This window comes from Bos mutus, chromosome 3 (genome assembly GCF_027580195.1).
Source record: "Bos mutus isolate GX-2022 chromosome 3, NWIPB_WYAK_1.1, whole genome shotgun sequence".
NCBI lineage: Eukaryota > Metazoa > Chordata > Mammalia > Artiodactyla > Bovidae > Bos > Bos mutus.
This window is the reverse complement of record NC_091619.1, coordinates 26,726,364-26,750,393: the sequence shown is the minus strand read 5'-3', so window position 1 is coordinate 26,750,393 and position 24,030 is coordinate 26,726,364. Positions and strand designations below refer to the sequence as shown.

The window sequence follows — 24,030 nt, the reverse complement described above, 5'->3', positions numbered from 1 at the left end:
CTGAATTGGCAGGCGGATTCTTTATCACTGAGCCTTGGAAAGCCAGGTGAGGCCTTGGGTCCTTGCTAAATAACCATAGCAGATGTTAGTTACTGAATGCTATTGTAGGAATATAACATGCATGAGTCATGGAGTCATTCAACACTAAGAGTGACCACCACCACTCCAGTGCCTCAGGGTCTCTGAGTCTGTACTGTGCCCTTGACGGGCATTATCTCAGGAGTCTGGTGCCTGAGAAGCCTCGGTGCTATCAGCTAGTCTCTCGGCCTGACTATCTGGCATCTAAACCACTCCATTATCTCCCCTTCTCCTACTCTCCCATGCAGTTGTGCCGCCCGCGGTGGACTCCTCCCTTGGCCTGCCCTGCGGTAAGCACAGCCGCTAATACTTATTGAGGGTTCACTGCACTCAAGTACACTCATAGGTTAAATCATCTCATGCTCACATCAGCCCTGTGAGGTATGTAGTAGTGGTATTCATATTTCAGAGGGGAGGAATCTGAGACACAGAGAGGTAACTTACCGAAGAGTGCACAGCTAGTAAGGCTCGAAACTGGAACCAAATCCAGGACTCTACTCCAAAGTGGGCGCCCAAACTCCTATGCTGCACTTGCAGTAGGAACCAGAAGAAAGGTGATTTTCTTAACTAGAAATCTGTAACTTTTCATTGGAAAGACTGATGCTGAAGCTGAAACTCCAATACTTTGGCCACCTGATGCGAAGAGCCAACTCATTGGAAAAGACCCTGATGCTGGGAAAGATTTAAGGCAGGAGGAGAAGGGGAGGACAGAAAATGGGATGGTTGGATGGCATCACTGACTCAATGGACATGAGTTTGAGCAGACTCTGGGAGATCATGAAGGAAAGGGAAGTCAGGCGTGCTGCAGCCCATGGGGTTGCAGTCCATGACAAAACAACAACAAGAAAGGGCAGGAGGGTTCTTTTCCTCCTTCCTTGAGAAAAGTGCCCAAGGAATCTAATACTGATGATTTCTGGGGTTTCCCCTCAAAGCATTTTCTGGGGTGGGAGCCAGAAATCTGGGCCTGCCAACTGTGTCTTTAGGTAAGTCCTCTTATTTCTGTTTTGTTATTTGCAATATGGCAGTAATTATCTATACTTAAGTTCTTGTAAAAATGCTTTGGAGAAATTGTGTCAACAGTGTAAGCTATATCACATGTCTGTTTTGCAACTACTATGAATCTCAGGTACAACTAAAAATCGAGAAGTAAAAAATATTACCAGAGTGAGTCAGAGTCTTTAAAAAGCCCCAGAACACTCAGCACTGGAATGCTTACCTTACACATGACATTTAGCCACAATCAAAGCCAGGCTCTGCAGCTCTGTATTCACGGAGGGACAGCCACAGACAACCTGGGATTCCAGAGAGTGAGTGGCTGAGTCTGAGCAGGCAGCTCCTTCCCCTTGGGGAGGAACCTGCTGATGCCCTCCATCCTTTGCTCACAGACATGACTTCATGTGTTCCAGCCTTCTGAGGGCCCAGGGAATCTCTCCCCACCCTGTGCCTCTGGAAGGAAGACCCCTGTGTTGTCTGTACCCCTAAGGGGCAGCCCCAGAGAAAAACTGTAACAGGAGAGCAGAGTGGCATGTTAGTGGAACTTGGAAGACATTGGGGGTTTCTCCCAGGAGTGAAGGGAGTGTCTGGGAAACACCCAAAATGAAGAGAGTCTGGGAAACACCAAGTCACCCCAGCCTTTCTTGTTGCCAGTTCCACTCTTGCCAGGCTCTCCCTTCTCCACCCTAGCAACCAGTGGTTGTGATGCCCTGGGTCAGCCCCAGGTCTCGACCTGAACTCAGAAGTCCTTGAGAAGAGGTGGCAGGTGTAGTCAGTCTGACTGCCCTGGCTCCCCGGCCTCATTTCTAACTCCCCTCACAGCTGGATCCTCTCCACACTGGTCCCTCACTATTAAGTCAATCCCAGATCTTTATTATATGAAGGGACATTCTCTCCACCACCAAGGAGGAAGACACAAGGGTCCCAGAAAGGAAAGTATCCCCCTAGAGGAGGAAGTGCACGTGTGCTCTTCTAAGTAGTGTCTGACTCTTTGCGACCCCATGGTCTGTAGCCCACCAGGCTCCTCTGCCCTTGGGGATTCTCCAGCCAAGAATACTGGAGTGGGTTGCCATTCCCTTCTCCAGGGGATCTTCCTGACCCAGGGATGGAACTTGTGTCTCTTGCATTGGCAGTCGGGTTTTTTTTTTTACCACTAGCACCTTTTGAACTGTGATGTTCAAGAAGAGTCTTGAGAGTCCCTTGGATTGAAAGGAGATCAAACCAGTCAATCCTAAAGGAAATCAACCCTGAATATTCACTGGAAGGACTGATGCTGAAGCTGAAGCTCCAATACTTTGGCCACCTAATGCGAAGAGCCGACTCATTAGAAAAGACCTTGATGCTGGGAAAGATTGAAGGTGGGAGAAGGGGGTGACAGGACAAGATGATTGGATAGTATCATCGACTCAATGGACATGAGTTTGAGCAAACTCCAGGAGATGGTGAAGGACAGGGGAGCCTGGCATGCTGTAGTCCATGGGGTCTCAAAGAGTCAGACACAACTGAGCAAATGGACAGCAACAGCCACTTGGGAAGCCCCAGAGGAAGAAAGATTTCCTACAAAGGGTGGCAGTCATCTGCCTGGAAGCAGGGAGTTACACCACGTGCCTTCCTGAGGTCCCTCTCAGGGGAAGGTTGTGTTTCTTTAAGAGCACTTTAATGGGCCAAGCTTGTTCTCCGGGGCTCTTTAACAAAGTGGTGATAAGAGTTTAATGTGCTGATTGCTCTGGAACCTATTCTGAAAAGAAAATACACAGTTCAGTGCACAGTACCTAGGGACATGAAGTGAGATTTTCCAAAAACTGGGCCTGCTTCTTCTTTAAAGTCCTATTACCTCATACTGTTTGCTATGCAAGTCCATAAAATGGTATCCTGGTACATTTTTTCTTTTCATTTTATTACTAGAGATCTGGTGTCTTTCCTATTTGGAAAATTATTTATTGAGGAAAGAAATATCAACCTCTGTAAACACACATATTGCTCTTTCTATTTATAAGAAATATTTGAAATGGAGAGAAGGTTCCTGCCTTCACAAGGACTTTTTCTTGTTGGCACTCACCGGAGAGACAACGCAGGGAAACAAACAGAACAGGCACAGGCCTGGGTATTGGCAACCCTGGACCGAGGGCTGAGCCCCACTGTGCAAAGCTGGGCAACCACAGCTGACCACCAGCCCCCTTCCCTGTCTGTTTCACCCCCTGGTCCTTAGTCTCCTTATTCTGTTCAGCGCTAAGACTCTGTGCTAACTCTCTTCTCTGAACTTTGAGCACTGACCATAAGCATTCTCACCCCCAGCCCTTCATGGGTGACTTAGAGAGGGGAGCTGAGGAAGAAGCAAGGGTGGCAGGCCCATGCCCACATCCCAGGCCACCACGAACAAGCAGGAAGGGTTCAGGCCTTGTCGTGGGGGCTGTTGCTTTTCCCACCTTGAGTTCACCTCCTCTTCTTCTCTATTAGACAAAGAACCTCCTTCACTCTCAGTCCGTGTGGTCTGAGAGGGCTGACTTGCCTCAGCTCCATGGCAGGTGTGAGGCCCAGGCTTCAGCCAACAAGCCCGTCTCAAGCAGCTGGCCACAATGACTGGTGTGGGAAGGGCACTGGACCCAAGACAGCCAACGACAGTGAGACCCAGGACTTTGGTTGAATCAGCTGGAAGAAGAGCACACTGTTGCCAGGGTTACTTGGGAGGTGGGACCTGGAGCTGTGGGTGGCCGATTTATCAGAGCTAGGGGGAATCTGCCCCAGACTGGAGGCACAGGAAAACAGAGCTAAGAGATGGCTACAGACTGGATTCTGATCATATCACTTGTGTCCCTAAGATGAGTATTAATCCTGATGTTTCCGTTATGAGTCAAGAAATTTCCGTTTTGGTCAAAACAGTTTGAGTCAAGTTTCTGTGATTTGCAATTGAAAGAGTCCTGACAAATACGCCTACAAATATGTGACATTTCTTGCATCTTGGGCAGTTCATATGGCTTTAGTTTAGATTTGGAAATAGGATCAGGAATGTTTGTTTGGAGCTAGTTCACCCTCCTACTCAGCGCAGGAATCTCCTGTATGGATAGAAGATCCATTTGGGTTTTTGGTTAAATACCAATGTATCAGAGGGGTCACTTTCTATAGAAGTCTGTTCAGCTTCTTTGATTTATCAAACCATTGAAAAGTTTTTCTTTTGTTGGACCCAAATCTACACCTGTGAAACTGCTATCAGTGCTTCGTTTCTGGAGGAATACAGATAGAGGCTGCTCCCAGACTGGCCTCCATCCTTCTTTCCACACCCCCATCCTTTCTCTAACCCAGCAGGGTCCCTGACTTCCGTAACTCAGGTTTCCATCTGAAAATCATGAGTTGTGACTTCTATGCTTGACTCTATCACTGATACCTTTTTTTGTTTTGATTCCTTCTGTCCCTGAGTTTAACAATGTTTAATAATAACATTTAATCATGCTTAATAAAGTTTCTTGCCTTTCTGATCTTTTCTTCACAATTCCTACTGCTACACCATGGGTTATGCCCTTATTTCTTCAGGTATGACTGTATCAGGAATATAGCATGGTCTTTTTTTCCTCCCCTCTCATTCCAGAATAATCTCTTTAAAATGCAGTGTAGATTGATTGTGAAAGTGAAAGTCACTCAGTCGCGTCCGACTCTTTGTGAGCCAATGGACTATACAGTCCATGGAATTCTCTAGGCCAGAATACTGGAGTGGGTAGCCTATCCATTCTCTGTGGATCTTCCCTACCCAGGAACTGAACCAGAGTCTCCTGCATTGCAGGTGGATCCTTTACCAACTGAGCTATCAGGGAAGCCCTGTAGCTTGATTGCACCCTCCCTCAAAGTCTAAACTATCCTTCTTTTGTTTATTTTGTTTTTAAAAATTGTATTATTTATTTGCTTTTGGCTGTGCAGTGTCTTCGTTGCTGCGTGGGGCTTTTCTCTGGCTGTGGAGAAGGAGGGCTACTCTCTAGCTGCCACGCGCAGGCTTCTCTTGTGGCGGACCACAGGCTCCAGGGCACACAGGTTCAGCATTTGCGGCACTCGGGCTCTAGAGCACAGGCTCACTAGCTGTGGCGCATGGGCTCAGTTGCTCAGAGGCATGTGCTGTCTTCCTGGATCAGGGATGGAACCCATGCTTCTGCATTGGCAGGTAGGTTCTTTACCACTGAGCCACGAGAGAAGCCCCCCTTCTATTGTTTATTAAGTTAACTAGCCCCGACATTCAAGGCCCTCTGTGTCTGTCTTCCCTCCCTCCTCAACTTTTCTAATTGTAATTCCTTCCATGCCCATATGCTTTACATTCTGGTAAGAGTTACCTGCCCAACCTAGGCTTGCTAAACACTGTCCCATAGGCATGCCTTGGTCCCAAACCTCTTCAGTCCCTAGTCGTCCCCTTCTCTATTGATTAAGGTTGGTCTTTCATACCTAACTCAAATCCTTCTTGCCTCACCAGTTTAGAATGACCCTGATGCACCGACTGCAAACACCACTAAGCTGGCACTTAGTCACACACTACTTTCTCAGCCTCAACTCATCACACGGTCTACATCAGCTTCCCACTCCTCACCCCTTTCCCACTGCTGGAAGAAGGCTCCCCTACCCCTCCCATGCTGTCTCTGCCCAGGGAAGCTCTCCTGCCCCTACTCCCTTCCCTGCCCTCCCCACCCGATTCTGCTCCATTTCCCCTCCCCTCTGCAGTCCCTAGTCATGGAGGGACTCAGATTAGCCCCTCCACACCTTGAGCTGTCTCTCTTTATTTTGAATTAGGTGTCTCTCCCAGACAATTTAAAATATACAAGATCACAAATACACAAAACCAGAGCTTGACTGGGCAGGGCTCCCCTATCACCCCAGGAAGGAGCAAAGGACTGACTTTGCTGTGTACCCACTTCACTCAGGGGGTGCAGGGGTGTTTTCCAGTTCTTTGGACATGAATTGTGGTTACGTGCTGGGCTTCTTTCTTGAAGTGGAGGAAAGAAGTGCAACCGTTCAGTCTCACCTGGTCGTCCTTGGTTTTGGAAGCAGAGGGATGAGCCAGGTGTGGGGTAGCAGGGCCCTCTCCCCGCTGCCTGGCTTGGGTGGGCATCTGGGGCTCTGATTTGCCTCCTTTCTCTCCCTCTGTTCCCCTCCCATGGAAGTCTAGCTGCAGGCTTCCCTCTAAGCCCGGGCAACCCCGTCTAAAGAAGGGGAGGCTGTGGTCACTCACCCATGTAGAAGTACTCTGGGGACTTGTCCTCCGAGGAGAAATCCTTCATGGAGCCTCCAAACCGAAACCATAGTCCAAAAGCAATGACAGCAGATCCTGCCAGCTGAAATTACCAAGAGACTGTGTTGACAAGGGAGGGGAACATATGTGTGTGAGCTGGCAGAGCAGCCCCTGAAAATCCAGCTGGACCCCTCTTCATGTTTCATACAGTGGGGGTGGAATGATGTGCTCAGAGTCCCCACCCCCACCCCAGGTCCCCGATGGGATGTTAAAGCTGGGCTCTCCTGATTCCAAGCTCAGAGTTTCTCCCGTTCTGTCAGGCTGCCCTGCCATTATGGGGCAGGCACAGCCTAGCTCAGGATGCCTCTCAAAAAGAGTTCCCACAACAGTCCCCCTGGAAGCTATCTGCTCCTTGTCCTATTGTTCCCTGCTGGGTACTCTGGACTTCCTCACCAGCACCACAGAGAGAGGTCACCAAGAGCAAGATGAACTCCCAGACCTGGGGGAAACCCACTTTTCTAAACAGAAGAAAACACACCAACCTCAGAACCCACCCACACCTCCTGAGTGCACAGTGCCCAGTTAGAAAGCTGCTTTAGAAGCGTCTAGAACCTGTCCTGCCCCCAAGGCCACCATGGTCACTGCACTGCCCTGCCTGAGGATGGTTTTGCAGGAGGGGAACTGGCCGGGGTTTTTTTTGTTTCTTTCTTTTTTTTTTTTTTTTTTTTTTGGTTGCTATTTTGGGTTTCCATGGAAAGCAAGAAAGGAAAAAATAATTTTCTGAAAAAGCCTGGTCTGTGTGTTGTGAGGCTCATGGAGAGGCTGAGTGGCTGGCACAGGCGGTGGCTGGGCAGGCTGGCGGCTTCTGGACTCATTGCCTGCCTCTCTGCTGCTGTGAGGGCTTCTGTGAGGCTCCGCACTGGCTCTGAACGCCTTCCCTACCACTGCAGGGCTGTCCCAGCAGGCTCCCGCCATGGCATCCTCTCTCTCCACAACCATCTCGAATTTGATTATATCAGTTCAACAGTTACTCACTGGCACCTTCTGGACTCAAAGCACCACAGGAAAGTGAGCAGAGATGTAAAAAGAGCCCTCTGGTTCAGCCAATCCATCCGGTTAGAACTGGGCTTGCCTAAGCTATCCCCGAACCACTAGTTCAGAGGCTGCCCTGGCCCCAGTAGGGAAGAGCAGACACGGAGGCTGGCAACAAGGAGACTGAAGCATGAAAGTCAGAGACATAGAGGTTTAATAAGGAAAACGATGTCAAAGTTGGGGTCAGAGCCCTGTGTATACAGGATCCTTCTTTGGGTATCTGTGAAGGGCTGGGGCTCTCCGACTGCATTTATATGAAGACTTTATCTCTTTTCATCCTTTATTCCCCCAAGGCCCATTCCCTTGGTGGCCAGCTTCTTCAGTAGAGGAGCATGATGTCTGCAGGAGGAACTGGAGGCACAGAGTTCTACCAGCGGACTCTCTGAGGTGGAACAACTAAAAGTTTCCAGTACTTAGAGGAAAGCACTAATTGGATAATGTGAGGGACAGCTAAAGGAACTGGGCTGCTCGACCAGCTTTAAAAGATTTTTGCAGTTTAAAAAACATTAGCAAGGCATGGAAAAATATTTAAAGAAGTACTGTTAAAACATTAAGGATATTTTCTTTGAAAGGTAAAATTACAGGTGACTTTTCTCTTTGCACGATCCTCTCAAAGTTTTGTGGGTGAAGCAGGTATATTATAAGCCTAAAGGCCTGATATGGTAGTTTATCTCATCAATCCAAATAAAGTGGGGTGAGTTTTCTTGGGCTGGGCTTTAGTTTGGGAGGAAATTGGCTTTGAAGGTCATTACTGTTTCTCGTACAGGGAAGAGAGTGATGTCCTTTGGGACAGCCCTGTCCTCGGGGTGCTGCCTGGATGGCTGTGTCCAGTAGAACCTCACAGGCAGCCCTGCCCGCCCCGCCTCTGCAGCCACTCGGTGGAAAGAGTTTCCAAACACAAAGCGAAAATCTATTGACAGAGGCATCAGGCCAAGGCTTGCAGCCACCGAGCAGACGGTGGAGGAGGTGACTGGTCCCAGGGACACCGTACCACGAGGCCACATTTTTGGCATCTCTGTACACAGGCTCTAATTTATAGCCGTCTGGGATCATCCTCCCAGACGGAATACATTTGTCCGCTTCTGGCACAGATGTGTCTGATGCATAATGGAAAATTAAAAGAGAGGTTGCAATTTAAAGCCCCAGGGCCAATAAGGAAAAAAATCTGAGCGTGCTCATCCACGGTCCCCCACCCCCAACCCCAAACCTAGGGTTTCCTGCTGGGTCCAGGAAACCGTGGGGGAGCTGGGTGTCGTCACTGTGGAGGGAATCCTCCCAGCATGCCGCCAGGTTGGGAACACTGTGGGTGTGGACCAGGTCAAGTCCGAGGCTGCCGCAGATGACAGCCATGCCTGCTTTGGAAAGTGGTATCAGCTGAGATGACATAGTCCTTTGGTCCTTTATAACTCACCATTCTTGTAAGACTCTTAAAATACTCTATGTTCACGGGGCTTTGGTTGATCTACCACACACCTGAAGTTGCATGAAAATAATTCCCATCAAGTTCAGTGCAGTCAGGGACAAAATGAGCAAGTCTAGGGTCAGTAAGACCCATTGCTCTGTGCCCCCCAAGAGCAAGACGTCTCACTGAGTGAGCTTCTAGGCATATACTTTAACCCTCCTAGACAAACCCGCCACCCTTCGTACAATGCCCCCATCCTCAGTCTGTCCTTTGCATTCAGTCACAACCCTGCACCTCAGCCAACATGGGAACAAAGGCTGCCCGGCCATGCTGCTTTCCTTCTTACGACGCTGCTGCCCTCATCTCCTTTCCTTTCTACATATCTTTCGAAGGTAACTATGGTCCTGACGGATACTAGGCTAAGCATCAAAGAAGCAACAATGAAGAAGACAGTCTGGCTTCCAGGGGGTGCTGGTGGTAAAGAATCTGCTTGCCAGTGCAGGAGACGTGGGTTTGACCCCTGGGTCAGGAAGAAGATCCTTTTGCAGGAGGGCAACCCAATCCAGTATTCCTACCTGAAGAATCCCATGGACAGAGGAGCCTGGCAGGCCATGGTCCATAGGGTCACAAAGAGTCAGACATGACTGAAGTGACTTAACGCACACGCACAGGCTGACATGGAAGATAATCCCATAAGCTAATAAACGTCACAGGATGCAGGAAGTGTGCTCCATGGGACGGCATCACCACCCAGGGATTAGACCAAACTATGACGACCGGCTGTCAGCAGAAGACATTCCATTTTGATTTACATCTTGAAGAATGAGTTAGAGGAGCAGGGAGGGATGGCAGGAAGAGGGAACCGCATGGGTAAGGGCTGTGCTTCCTTATGTGGAACCCTGTGCTGGGGAGAGAGAAGCATCTGGGGGAAGTCAGAGTCTGGAGCTTGAAACTGGATTTACAGCACATGGCTCATGGCTTCTGCTAAGCTTGCTACCTTGTGGAAAACCCAGGGCAGGGTCTTGAGGGGAGGAGGAGGTGGAAGCCTTCACTTTGATGGGGACGAGTGCTGTGTGATGTCAGACAGTGAGGAGCCACAGGTAACGACCTGATTGGCTGGAGACCAGATTGGGGTTGCTACAGGATGGATGCGGTGATGGGCAAGGACCATGAAGGATCCTCTCTATCAACCAGAGAACTTTGCTGAGAGCTGCTCTGCATCCAGGACCAGTATCACTCCCCGTGCCTTTGGAACAACTGACATTAGGAATATTGTTTTTCCAGGAATGGACTTTTTCATACAACAGCATGAGTAGGGCTTCGATGTTAATCATTTAATAAGTATTTATTGAACATCTATTGTGAGCCAGGAGGCAAAGATTCACAGATAAGGAAGATCTAGTTCCTTCTCCAGAGGATCTCAGGGGCTTGTGAGAAGCTGATCTCTGTGGCCCAAGAGAGACTCTTAACGCTGTGGACAAGAATTCCATCAGAGAACCAGCCCCTGAGAAGACACCGGATGTCATCTTTCCTTGTGTCACCATTTCTTTTCTGAGTACCAGTTGCGCATTAAGAACTCAGAATGTTATGCAACAAGATTTTGAGGGCAAAAGTGTGTGCACTAGTTAAAGAGAGGACAGAAGTAAAATAGAGAAGATAGAAGTGAAAGAGACAGACAATGACATATACCTCCTCGCCATTAGATCGGGGATCACCCGGTACAGTTGCATTGTGCATTTTCATGGACAAGTTATTTCAGCAGCTAACTATATTCTGTAGAGTCCGCAGGACAAAGTTGCAAACTGTAAGCATATGTCTGTGGAGAAATTGTGTGTTTTAAAACTAAAGTAGCAGGGGATAGGACTACAGATTTGATTAGAAAATTTTTAATGCAAAGTGGATGGACAAAAAGTTTTCTTTTAAGTAATGCCCATCTGCCAGAAACAAGCCATTTAACATGAAGCAAAGCTTGTTAGTGGATTTCAACTGTATTGTACTGTATTTATTTCCACTTTCCTGTGATTGTTGATGAAAGGTTCTATCTTGAGGATATATATTTTTACTTCAGAAATTATTTTTCATGAATCAAAAACATGGTTCTTAGGAAGGCACTAATTGAAGGGAAGGGCAGTGCTGAGACAGAAAAATGCAAATATTACTCCCCAGGGCAGTGCTGAGACAGAAAAATGCAAATATTACTCCCCAGGCCTGGGTCCTCCATTTTGCTCAGCTCCCCCCTGACCCCCACCCCCACCTCCAGCAGAAGGTAGCCATGCTGACCACAAAGAGCAAATACATGCTACTCTGTTATCTGATGACTAAACTCTCCAGATAAAAAGCATCACTTAGGGGTGTTCTCAGACAGTTGATGTGCTTTTCCCTAGATAGGTGTGTGTGCTTAGTCATTCAGTTGTGTCCAACTCTTTGTGACCCCATGGACTGTAGCCCGCCAGCCTCCTCTGTCCATGGGATTCTCCAGGCAAGAATACTGGAGTGGGTTGCCATGCCCTCCTCCAGGGGATTTTCCCAAACCTGGGATGGAACCCAGGTCTCCTGCATTGCAGGATGATTCTTTACTGTCTGAGCCACCAGGGAAGCCCAAGAACACTGGAGTGGTTATCCTATCCTTCTCCAGGGGATCTTCCCAACCCAGGAATTGAACCAGGGTCTCCTGCATTGCAGGCAGATTCTTTACCAGCTGAGCTACCAGGGAAGCCCCTAGATGTGAGACACAGTAAATTGTCCTCAGATGCTCTCTCTAGTCACACACAATTCCTTCTCTCACCTGGGGACCCTGCTTTTGCTATTTCCTTCACTCCACCTGGCTCACAGCTTTCAGCTTTGACCTCACTTCCTCTCGGAAGCTTACCCTGGCCGACGTATGTGCCTTCCTCCATGTCTTATATAACCATTTCTGTTTAAATATTTTTGTAACTTAAAGAAAATTAAGGCCTGAGCTGTGTGAGGGCAAGCACAGGGTCTACACTGCTGTGTTCCAAGCTCCTAACCACTCTCCCTTGAACAACCAGTTCCAAACAGACATCTGTTGAGTGAATGAATGGAGGGCCTTCTTCACAAAGGTGTCATTTAGGCTGTGCTGTGGACTGAATTGTGTCTCCCCCTAATTCATACATCACTGAAGGCCTAACTGGCCCTCACTGTGATGGTGTTTGGAGGTGGGGCCTTTGGGAGGTGATAGGTTAGATGAGGACATGAGGTGGGGATTCCCTATAAGAGACATCAGAGCCCTCTCCTTGCCATGGAGGACACAGGGAGAGGCAGCCGTCTGCAAGACAGGAAGAAAGCTTTCATCAGGAACTGAACTGGCAGATACCTTGAACTTGACTTTCCAGCCTCCAGAACTATGAGAAATAAATTCCTGTTGTTTAAGCCACTCAATCTATAGTTTTTTTTTTTTCTTTATGGTGACCTGACCTAAGACAGGTTGATAGGAGCAACTGTGAACAACCTCCTTCACAGCCCTCCAAGGGAATACTTTGAAAGTACTAATTTTAAATTCATCTGCATCTGGGAAACACAGGGCGGACACCTCAGATGGCACTGCGTGTAGACACTGTTGAGTCAACTCAGCATAACACTTGCCCACAGAAAAATAATTAGAGCAGCTAGTATCAGTTCTGTGTCTTTCCAGCCTGTAAGGATGCGTGCCAGGCATCAGGCATGCACACAAAGAATAAATCTATATACACCTTTTACAGGCAGAACATATGAAGACTTAACACAATCATGGCAACACACACACACAATGCCCTTAAAGGAAAGAATAAACAAAATGAATTCTGTATTTCTAGCTCTTCCAGGGTGAATGCCATTGTGTATATACATACCCAACTCGCTGGCAATTTTATTTTTCAGGATGACGTCATACAAAGCGGAAAATGACACTTCAACCCTAGAGACTTCATTAAAAGCTTTTAAGCTAATACTTGCTCTTGGAGGCAATTCTCAGCCCAGATGGAATCATGTAATGAACACTCATAATTCTTCATCTGATTGCAAACCACATTAGGAAACCATAAGGGTAATGGAGTTTCATCCTTTTAGCAGGCAAAAGTCAGAAGCACATTTGCTCCAGAGGATAATAGTAGTTTTCTCAAAGAGGAAAGCCAGCTCCCAAGATTTTCATCCTACTATGCAGTGAAAGCAAGGCAAGGATTCAGATGGCACTTTCTCAAAATGAAGGATTTTGTCAGAAGAAATTCAAGAGCCAAATACCATATGACATCCAGGCGAAACCACCTTGGAGGAAGGCTGGTGTCCTTGCTTCCACATCAGGACCAGGTGAGGTGGAACTGGATGCAGGATTGTGGCAGCGGATGAAGACATGGCTGTTAGCTTGGAAATGCATGGCTGTCAGTCTGGAAATACACTGGTTAGATCCCAGTGTTTCTGATTTCCCACATTAGTTTCCTTATAACGATTTCCTGAGAGCAAGTTCATGCTAAGAAATTCCTGAAAGACTTCCTCAGGTAAGGATAGATTTTAAAATCAATGCTCAATTCTCGGTACCATGGAAGGATATCTGTGTGTGCTTAGGCACTCAGTCGTGTCCTACTGTTTGCGACCCCACGGACTGTAGCCTGCCAGGCCCCTCTGTCCATGGAATTCTCCAGGCAAGAATACTGGAGTGGGTTGTCATTCCCTTCTCCAGGGAATCTTTATGACCCAGGGATTGAACCTGGGTCTCCTGTGTAGCAGGCAGATTTTTTACCATCTGGGCCACCAGGAAAGCCCATTAGAAGGATTCTGCCATCCAAACTGTGACAGATTGGGACGTTATCTGTCTATCTAGAATGACAATCAGGCGATATATTTGTGTTAAACACACCTTCTTCTGTTTGTTTAGGTTGTTATAGGGTTAACTGGTATGGATCAACTGACATTGCTGAGGTTGGGGGATGCTTTGCACAAAAGAACTGGGGAGACACTAAATTCAGGGGAGGAAGTTGAGCCAGGATGAAAAGCTTCCTCTGAATGATAAAGCAGGTAACTTAAATACAGATAGGCAAAGTGTCTGTGTTTATTCAGTGGTTGTATATACTGCATTTTTCTAAAGAAGTACAAGAGAAAGGAGAAGAGAGATCTGTAAGAATTAGGAGACAGATGATGGTTATATGGTTTTCTTCACACATTAAAACAAATGCCACAGACTACTGGCTAATGATTCCAATGAGCAGATGGCTTTATCAAATGAAAATCAAGTACAGCTAAAGTAAAACCCAACCTACCAAGCTAGCAAATTGATTTAAACCCAATGTCCGTCTCACATGACCTGGAGGACCAGCTCCAGGAGGACAAAAGTGGTCTTTTGGATGTTGTCTGAACCTCCTAGCAGCATCTAGCTGGCTTCATCCCAGGCTTGCCTCTGAGTAAACATGTGACATCTCATCTGTATGCAACTTTACACAAGCAAATTGAATATTTGCTTATTGAATATTTCACAACTGGAATATAAAACATTACTTATTTTATGGCCTAATATTTTACAAGGTAGTCTGAGAGAACTACTTTTGAGCAGATAGACAGGTTTCTTGACTATCAACCAATAATATCAATCTTCGCCCAGTTTTAGTTGTTACAGAAAGACAATGGGAGGGGAGAAAAACTGTTTCAGGTAAAACTCACATTAGATTGGAACAAGACAAAACACTTTTTTAGTTACAAAGTTAGCTTGAATGGAACCCAGTAGGAATCATGAGTCTTGTATTCTAGAGAGATTTTTCTTAACAGCTATTTAACCAGAAATTATTTGGGGTCAGGAAGGCAGACAGCACGAGGCCATTACAGGGGGCTAGACAGATACAGCTAGGGCAAGGACAGGCCACATGGGCTTCCTGGAGGAGTGGCAGCAGCTTCCGGCCCTGTCCCTGCCCCACTGGGGGGCTCTGTTGTCTCCCCCCATTCCCTTGGCCTAGTTTATAAGCTGACGCTTTCCCAATCACAATTACAACAGAGAGGACAGGGCTTGGCACACACTTTGGAACATTCGTCAACTGCTCTTGTAGAGAACTTCACCTCTTCTGAGCTGTCAGACTGAATATTGATGCACTTGGACAGGTTAGTAATAACAACATCCACTTGTATATGCTGGGTTGTCGAGGAGCTGCAGCAGATAAAAATGGGGGTTCTAGGCATCCTGGGTTTGAATCAAGCTCTGTCACTTACTAGTCCTGTGACCTCAGGCAAGTCTCTTAACCTCTCTAATCCTTAGCTTCCTCAGCTGCAAAGTGGAGGTAATAATAGTGCCTCCCTGAGAGAATTAAATGACTTCATCTTACTCACTTAGAACAGTGAGTGCCAGCACTTATGATTATTATGGAGGTAGACTGACTAATGTTACATTCAAACTGAAAACTTAATCCTACTCAAGATAGGAAATACTGTGGCCATGATTCTAATGACTTAGACCTCTGCTGTCTTCTTCTACTAATTTTTACTTTAGCTCTCTCTGTAATAGATGGGAGTTTTCTAAACCTCTACACTAAGTATGTCACGGCCCCTTTCCAGAAGCTATGTTCCCCCTCTCTCTTTAGTTTAGTTAAGATACAATAGAGAAAAGCAGGAGAAGATGACTTATGAGAGAAAGAATAAATTAGGCTCCTGCTGCTGCTGCTGCTAAGTCGCTTCAGTCGTGTCCGACTCTGTGCGACCCCATAGACGGCAGCCCACCAGGCTCCCCCGTCCCTGGGATTCTCCAGGCAAGAACACTGGAGTGGGTTGCCATTTCCTACTCCAATGCAGGAAAGTGAAAGTGAAGTCGCTCAGTCGTGTCCGACTCTTAGCAACCCCATGGACTGCAGCCTACTAGGCTCCTCCATCCATGGGATTCTCCAGGCAAGAACACTGGAGTGGGTTGCCATTGCCTTCTCCGAAATTAGGCTAGAGGAATCCAATAGAACTTTCTCGCAGGATGTAAATATAAATGTTCTGCTGTCCAATACTGCAGCCATTGGTGACCCATTGTCATTGAGCACTTGAGATGTGGCTAGTGTGACTGAGAAGCTGAATATTAAATTCCTTTTAATACTGGTTAATTTAAATGTGAAAAGCCACATGTGGTTAGTAGCACAGCCACCATATTGGAGAGTGCAGGATTAACATGCTCTAGAATTAACATGCTCATCCCAGCTTCAAACTTCTCTCCTTGTCAGTCTGTAGACTTGGAGTGGTTAAGAGGGTAGAAACCACACACAGAAAGCCAGCTCTGCCACTGGTCAGCTCTGAGGCCCTGGAAAAGGCTCTGAACTCTGTCCCTGTTCCCTCATATGTAAACTAGGGGTGACAATAGCTGCTATTTTAGAAGGTCATTGTGAGGATTAAAGAAGTTAACATAGAAAAAATGCATGGGAAAGCAGATATCACCTAGCTTCCATTTATATTTTGTTGTTCAGTTGCTCAGTCGTGTCCAGCTCTTTGCAACCCCCTGGACTGCAGCACGCCAGGCTTCCCTGTCATTTATGTAATGTTTCATATTCTTCAAGTTTTTGGTTACTGAAATTAATTTTACACACAGCCTCTTGATATCAATATATACCCTTTATCAATTCCCATCTTGCTTTTCCTCTGCCTTAAGCTGATCAGAGGTATTCTCAACTTCTCCCTCTTTCTCCCATATGCTAGAGTGTTTTATGCATCTTTTTTGTACCTGCATTTCTGGAATGCATCAAGATAATATAATCTCTCTGGTCATAGACTTCACATTTGCCAAGTCTGCAGCATTTATTATACCTTACATTCCATGTGCCTTCATAAGTATGTGTGGTGAAAACAGCATAGTGTTTAAAATCAGAAGACCTGAGTGTGAATCTTGGTTTTGTTCCTCTTTAACTCTTTGATCCTAGACACACCATTTACTGAACCTGCCTTCCAGCTTCCACATCTGTAAAATGGGGGTTACATTATTTCATGGGACTGTTGTGATTCATGATCAAATGGGATCACGTATGTAAGAGCATTTTGTAAGCCAAGGCATCATGTGAACGTTATTCTTGCCCATAAAAAAATTCAAACAGGATTAAAAAAAAAGCAAGCCAAGGTAACCCCTATTCATATCTGTATGATGCGCTCTCAACCCATCTGGTCATCCCATCTTACCCACTTCTTTCTCAATTCCTTCTCCTTAATTCCCTAGCAAGAATGACATGATGGTTAGTGTCGTGTCACTTGCTCTAGGAGAACAGCCTTGTTGTGATATAAACTGCAGTGGTAAGGTGGGGGTTAGAAGTTATGTTCCTTTTTGTCACGCATGACTGCAGACTCAAAGATACTGCCTTTTCTGAGATAACACAGTGAAATGCCACGGACAATGGACAGACAACCTTCTGGTAATTGTAGAAACCATCAACCCTCAATGTAAAAGAAAAATCTTAAAAGAATAATGGTAGAGAGGTAACTGGAAAAAGAACTGCCACAAGGAAGCCAGATAAGCAGGCCAAAAGGGAGGACACTCCCTGCTCCATTCAAAAATGAGAGCCACAGGGGCACTTTGATCTCTTAGGGCCACATCTAAACCAGTTCTCAAAATGTGTTTCCTGGACCACCAGCAGCAGCAACATCTGGGGGCTTCTTAGCAATGCAGACCTATTGAATCAGAATATTTGTTTGAACAAGATTCCCTAGTGATCTGTAAGCACATTAAAGTGTGAGAGGCACTGATCGTGGGGTTTTCCTATTTCCACCCAGTGGGCCCCCCTTGGTTGCATAGAAGCATGACAGGGACCAAACAAACAGCCGCCAAGCTGGTGTGTATTAACCAGAGCCATGTCAGTGACTGCTGAAGCTCCTCTAGGTGCTGCGGGATGGGAGGAGGAGGAGACTGGCACAGCGCACTCACGCCCCCGAGCAGCAAAGACAGTAGAGAGATAATAAACTACACTCAAAGGCACACGGGAGTGTGGTTCATTATCCTACTAATAAAATAGGTAACTAATGAGAACCTGCTGTACAGCACAGGGAACTCTACTCAGTGTACTGTGGTGACCTAAATGGGAAGGAAATCCAAAAAAGAGGGGATATGTGTATACATGTAGCTGATTCACTTTGCTGTACAGAAGAAACTAACACAACATTGTCAAGCAACTATACTCCAAGAAAAAGTTAATTTAAAAAAAGGGCTCAATGAAGCACCAAATAAAGGCCTCTTGAGTGTCTCAAGATCAAGGACTGTATCTTAATCATTTCTGAATGCTCAGGACTTGGCAGGGTGCTGGGCACGTGCTAGGTGGTCAGCACATACTTGCTGAGTGACTAATTGCAGGGGAAAGAATCTGTCCTTTTGACTCCAGGCCTTCAATAAGCTACAAGACTCCTGCCACTTTGCTTGATGGGTTGGACTTAGGACACCTGTTTCCCACTTTTCCTTACTTTCACGGATCTCTTAGATTCTGGATTCCACTTTCCTACTTGTCTTCTAGTGTTTAAATCGGATTACCACTAATATCTTGCATTAGTGTTTACTATGCACATGTACCATACTTAATATTTTACATTTATTTACTCTTTCATCTGCACCAAAATCATAGATTGATGTTGGTACTTGATTAAGTCCATTATATAGATAAGAAAAGCCTCAAGGAGGTTAAACAGCTTACTCATCAAGCTTCCCTAGTTAGTAAATACTATGGCCAGGAATAAACTGAATGAGATGCAAGTATCCACTTTCCAGGCTTCGAATCTGTGGATGTGAACGGCCATGCTGCCTAGATCTGGCTGAGGTCTGTAAGACTACTGGGATGATAGCTCTTGCTTCTGCAGGCTGGCCCCTATTATAGGGTCCTTGCCTCTCCCAGCAACACTGGGCGCCCCCGGCATCCACAACAGGGGAGGCTGGCAGCTGGCACTCTCTTCTCATCTTGACAGAAATCAAAAGTGGAGAGCAGGACTTCCCTAGTGGCACAGTGGATAAGAATCTGCCTGCCAATGCGGGGGACACAGGTTTGACCCCTGGTTTGGGAAGATTCCACATGCAGGGCAACTAACCCTGTGTGCTGCAACTACCGAAGCCCAAGCGCCTAGAGCCTGTGCTCTACAGCAAGAGAAGCCGCCACATAAGAAGCCTGTGCACTGCAACTGAAGAGTAGCCTCTGCTCACCACAACTAGAGAAAAGTCCGCACAAAGCAATGAAGACCCAACACAGTCAAAAAAAAAATTATAAAAACATTAAAGATTAAAAAAAGCAGAGACCATCCAACAACAGGGCTGAGGAAATTCCTAATCACCTTCTGGGGTGGTCTAACTTAGGGGTGGACCCCAGAGAATACTTTCTTCAGGCTTGTTTTTATTAAACAGTTTTTCTGATAGGTGGTACCTCTGAAGTTACTATTTGAAATAAGTTTGGGAAAGAGGAGGAGGCAACCTCTGTGAGCTTTGGTGGAGTCAAACATCTTTGACTCTCAAGCCCACAAGACACAGCCCTTCTTAAAAGGACCCGTTAGACATCACCAAGTGAAACCCCAAAGCTGCATTAACAACAGTGAGAAGGAAAGGAGAGCAACTTCAAACAAGCCATATATGGCATCGGACTTTCGACAATGAGCGGTCTTGCTTCCTGTTGGTCGGCAGCCCTGAGCAGCTCACACAGCACAATGATAGGAAAATGCTGAACACACAACAAACCAAGGAATAAACAGCGCCCAGGTTTTTTTTTTTTCGTTAAACCAACACAAGTGGCTTGTTAGATGGTGGTGTTTTATTTATATTGCTATGCAACAGAGGGAAAAAAATAAAGGTGATTTCAGTGAAATGCATGGAACTATGCCATGCTATCTGATTGTAGTGGCCGAATTTAGACACGACAGATGTTGGGAGGGGTTACGTGTTAGACATCAACCGTGATAACAAATTAAATTAGTGGGGTTTGGGGCTAGGCTTTACTTTTGTTTTGTTAAAATTCAAGGGTGAACAGAGTCAGCAGCCCTTGGCCAGGCTCTGGTGGGATCTAGTTGAATGTTTATAAAATCAGGAGCATGACCTAGGGAAACTTTAGCCAAGCAGCCAGAAGGAGGTTGCAAATCCATTCGTCAAATTGCAGATCACAGAATATACCCCACCCCCGCTTGCCTCTGAGCCTGCCTTCTGGTGAGTTCCTGACAGGAAAGGAAGTGCTGTCACCCAGGGGGGACCTCAGACGGGCAGACACATGAGCATCTAAGAGTGTGTGTAAATATTACGCTTCAAGTCCCGGCAAAAGCCAGTCCTTCCAGGAAAATTCTCCCCTGCTCTCTCCCCCTTCCCCAAACTTCCCACATGTTCTCCAGCCAGGAAAAAACAACATAAGAAGCTAGGGTGGGGCTTTTCTGCAGTCAGGTTCCCTTGGTTACAGTGAAGGTAGGTACTTAGATTATGTATCCCAAACAATCGCTTTCCTCTAAATCATTAGGCACTTGTTTCAAGCCCCTCCCATTCCCTTCAGTTGTACAGGTATAGACATGGGAGAGCCGCCCGTCCCTGGTCCCCATTCCTCGTGGAACTGAGAGTGAGCAAGGCCCCGCTTCCCCTCCTGGGCCCAATCTGTGCAAAGAATCCATCGACAGGTAATAAGTAGAAAGAGTCCTCCAGATAAAGTTGACAATTGATTATCTGTGCAAATAAGCGAAGGCCATGTATATCAAGTTCTCTAGATTCATTAATTCTTTCTATGGGTGCATTCTGTGTGCTGAGTACTATTAGGCACTAAAGATATATTTGTGATCAAGGCAGAAAAAAAATTTTATGCTCTCAGAATATTCTAAGTTCTAGTGGGGGAAATCCACAAGTACAAACTGAGAAGCTAATGTGTAAATGAAGACAAGCCGCAAGCTCCTTGGCAGCAAACATACACACTCTTCCCAGATATTAAGGGACTCTGGGGAAAGAGGGCTAACTTTCATTAATGCTTTCTGTGTGCCAGGCACTTAATAATAATTTTAAAAAATTGAGCACTTACTGTATACTGGGCTCGTGGGAAGGCGAAATCAAATACTTTATGCCTTTCCTTTTAATCCTCTCAGCAACTCTTGCCCCAATTGTTCAGCTGAGAAAACAAGGCTAGAAATAAGAATAACTTGCTCGAGCACACTCTGCTTGGGTCTCTGCGCTTGAACCTGATCCCTTTGTCAGACGGCACTCTCACTCTTGCTGTCCTTCTGCTGGGGATGGTGGTGGTGTATCAGCCCCTCACCCTCATCCACCTCCAGTCTGCCAGTCCTTCTAAATTCAGTTTAAACATCACCTTCTTCAGGAGAACTGTTTCACCTCATCACTAATGCTATGGATGTTTAAAAAAATTGCTTACTTATTTATTTATTGTGTGTGTGTTTCTATTTATTTATTTGACTGTGTGGAATGTGGGATCCTAGTTCCCTGACCAGGGATCAAATTCGTGTCCTGCAAGACCCTGCATTGGAAGCATGGAGTCTTAACCACTGGACCACCAGGGAAGTCCCTCCTGTGAACTCCTTAATTAGATAAGATATATAAAAGGCCATGCCTAACCCTAGTGGCTAACACACGGTAGGCATTCAAGCATTGCTTGTTCCTACCTCCCTTCCTTCCTGTGTCAGAGGTGTGAAATTAGTCACTTGATTATACGCTGTTGTGTTTGTTGTTGCTCTATATGCCTTGGTCATTTCCTCAACTAGATTAGCAGCTCAGGGCACAGTATTTTTATTTACAAATATATATGTGTGGTTGTGTGTGCATATAGATATTTATATTTATATATATGCTGTTTTTACAAGTCTCATGTAATGATGGTTTAACAGAATGGTTCTCAAACTTGAACATGCATCAGCATTTCCTGGACTTGTTTAAAAAGATTGCTGGGTCTCTCCTCCAGAATTTCTGATTCAGCAGGACTGTGATGGAACTTAGAATGTGCCTCTCTGACAACTTTCCCGGAGGTGCTCTGGCTCAGGACTCCCTTTGAGAACAGCTGGTTAACTACATGTACCACAGTGCTCAGAAGCATGAAGGCTGAGTTGGAGGCCCACCTCTGCCTCTCATTAGCTGTGTGACCTTGGGAAAGTGGACCTATTTTCGCCTCTGTTTTTCCTTATTTGTATAAATGGGGATAATAATAGTATGCATATCCAGAGTGTTGTGAGGATTAAGTTAATAATGAATGCAATGTGCTTAGCACGGTCCCTGACACAATGAAAATGCTCAATAAATGTTGCCTATTATCCCTGGAAAGGCTGGCATGACATCAAGCACTAAATAAGCTGAACCCAGTCTAAGAATTCCTTCTCAGACTTAGATAAGACCTCTTTTAAGCAGTGAGAGTGTCACTGAAGCATAACACTTATAATTAACAGCTTTGAAATTAAGCCAGACTATTACAAAGCACAACATAAAAGGCCTTTAGGAATGCCCCTCCCCCTACTATGCTGGATGCAAATGACCAAGTGTACAGTAGCCATGTGTATCTTTAAAACTCAGGACTGTCTACGGGGTACCTGCTTCACATCTTACCCTGCTAAAGGATGCTGAGGATGGCCACCTGGCCTCTGAGAGCTTGGAACTGCTGGAGTCACCCAGGCCTCTGGGCTTATGGGTTGGCAGACACCAGTGGAGACCATCCTTCAGTAATTAGTTGGTGTCGCAGATCAAAAGCTCCCCAGAGTAGTCAGGACAGCCACCAACCTCCTCTATCCTAGTTGTTTGAAAGCCCTTGGCCCCCTGCTGCTCCCTCCCAGCTCTAAGAACTTCTTCACCCAAAGCAGGATCTGTATTTTCCTTCAGGGTCTATCTGAGTAGTTAGTGGCTGGCAGTCCCTGGAGGAAGCCCAAGAAGGAATGTGCACAAGAGACAATTCTCAGACCTTGTTTCCCAGTCCTTCAGGGCCTCAGACAGAATAACTAGGAATTCAGGGATGGTCTAGCCTTAATTTTGTTCCAGTAATACGGGAGACAAGGGTCCTGGCCCTATCAGTCAGCGAACCACTAATCCCTGGAATGTTGTTCATTCAATGCAAAGTTGAATGAGATCATCTCTGGGAGCAGTAGTATTTTGCTGAGCCTGCTGGCAGGGTGTTGTGGGGTGGTGCTGCCGCCCCTTGGAAGCCCCTCCCTTCCTCCCATTCCCTTACAGAAGAACACAACCCCTTCCTTCCATCCCAGCGGTACCCTCCCCTAATATTCAGAAAAAGGATGACCCCGCCAATATCACTTCCACTGCTACCCCCGATTTCCCACATAAGCCCACCACAGCCAGGTGCTGTCTTCACACACTCTGGATGGGGCACGACCTCTGGCAGTCCCGGCTCCCTGGCCAGGCCCAGGCTCCAACGGAAAGGCAGAGCGAGAAGGGGGTGTGTGCACTGGAGGGGGTGGGGGTGGGGGTGATGGTGCGGGGTGCGGGAGAGAATCTGGAGGTAAGGAGAGGCTGGTGTCCCCGCATCTGGTGTCATCAGGCTCCAGATGAAAAGCAAGGCAGAGAGGTTCTTCAACGGGAAGAGCCACACGCACGGGGTCTCCCCTCTTCTGACCATTTTTCGTTGCTCGATCTCTCTCTTGGTTCTCTCCCCCTCCATCCCTCTCTCCCACCCCCCACCCCCTTTTGTCTGCCTTTTTCTCACCTCCGCATTTTTGAACACCCAGCCTTCAGGAGCCGGGATCGGACGCCGCAGCGGTCAGCTCCCTGGGGACCCCAGCCCTGCGCCCCCGCCCGGCCCCCTCCCCTGCCCGGCCCTCTCCGCTCCGGGTCTCACCCAGAAGAGCAGGTTGAAGCCGAGCAGCAGGTACTTGATGCACCGCAGGCCCCCACGAAAGCGCCCCATGCTGCGGCCCCGGCGGCGGGATCCGGAGTCCCCAGGCCCGGGCTCGGAGCGCCGGGAGCCGGCGGGGAGGGGGCGGAGCGCGATGGACCGTGGGCGGGGCCTGCGGCGGGCGGGGCCGGTGGTGGGCGGGGCGGCGGGCGGGGTGGGAGCCCGCACCGGGTGAGAGAGGATCAGGGATGACCCGAAGTCCCTAGGCGGGCGATGGGTGGGGGCGCCGCGGGCCGGCGGTCGAAAGGCCAGAAAGCGGATACCCGGCTCTCCCCTGGAACGAGGAAAGGCTGCCTCCTTCCCTTCCCAGGCCGGGGGACGCGCCCCGCAGGTGCCCGGCTCGCGGTGATTATCGGAGCATCTGCGAGAAAGGAGCGTCCACTGGGAACCCGAGACCCATTTAATCAGCGCTCTGTGCAGACTCATTTGAGGCCTGCGGTGATGGTTGAGAATAAGGACATGGCCCTGGTGGCTATGGAAACCTGGGAAGGTGGCCT

The 24,030-nt window shown here is 47.2% G+C and overlaps 1 protein-coding gene across 1 annotated transcript in view; it reads right to left on the bottom strand.

Annotated features, from left to right (window-relative positions):
- TSPAN2 (tetraspanin 2) overlaps positions 1–23,609 on the bottom strand; it is a 38,911-nt gene extending 15,302 nt beyond the window's left edge. The window contains exons 1-2 of the mRNA XM_070367442.1: positions 23,477–23,609; positions 6,275–6,377 (exon numbers count right to left, since the gene is read on the bottom strand). Of these exons, the coding sequence (XP_070223543.1) occupies positions 6,275–6,377; positions 23,477–23,545 (172 nt within the window). The 5' untranslated portion in view covers positions 23,546–23,609. The remainder of the gene's footprint in view (positions 1–6,274; positions 6,378–23,476) is intronic.
- Between the last annotated feature and the right edge of the window lie 421 nt (positions 23,610–24,030).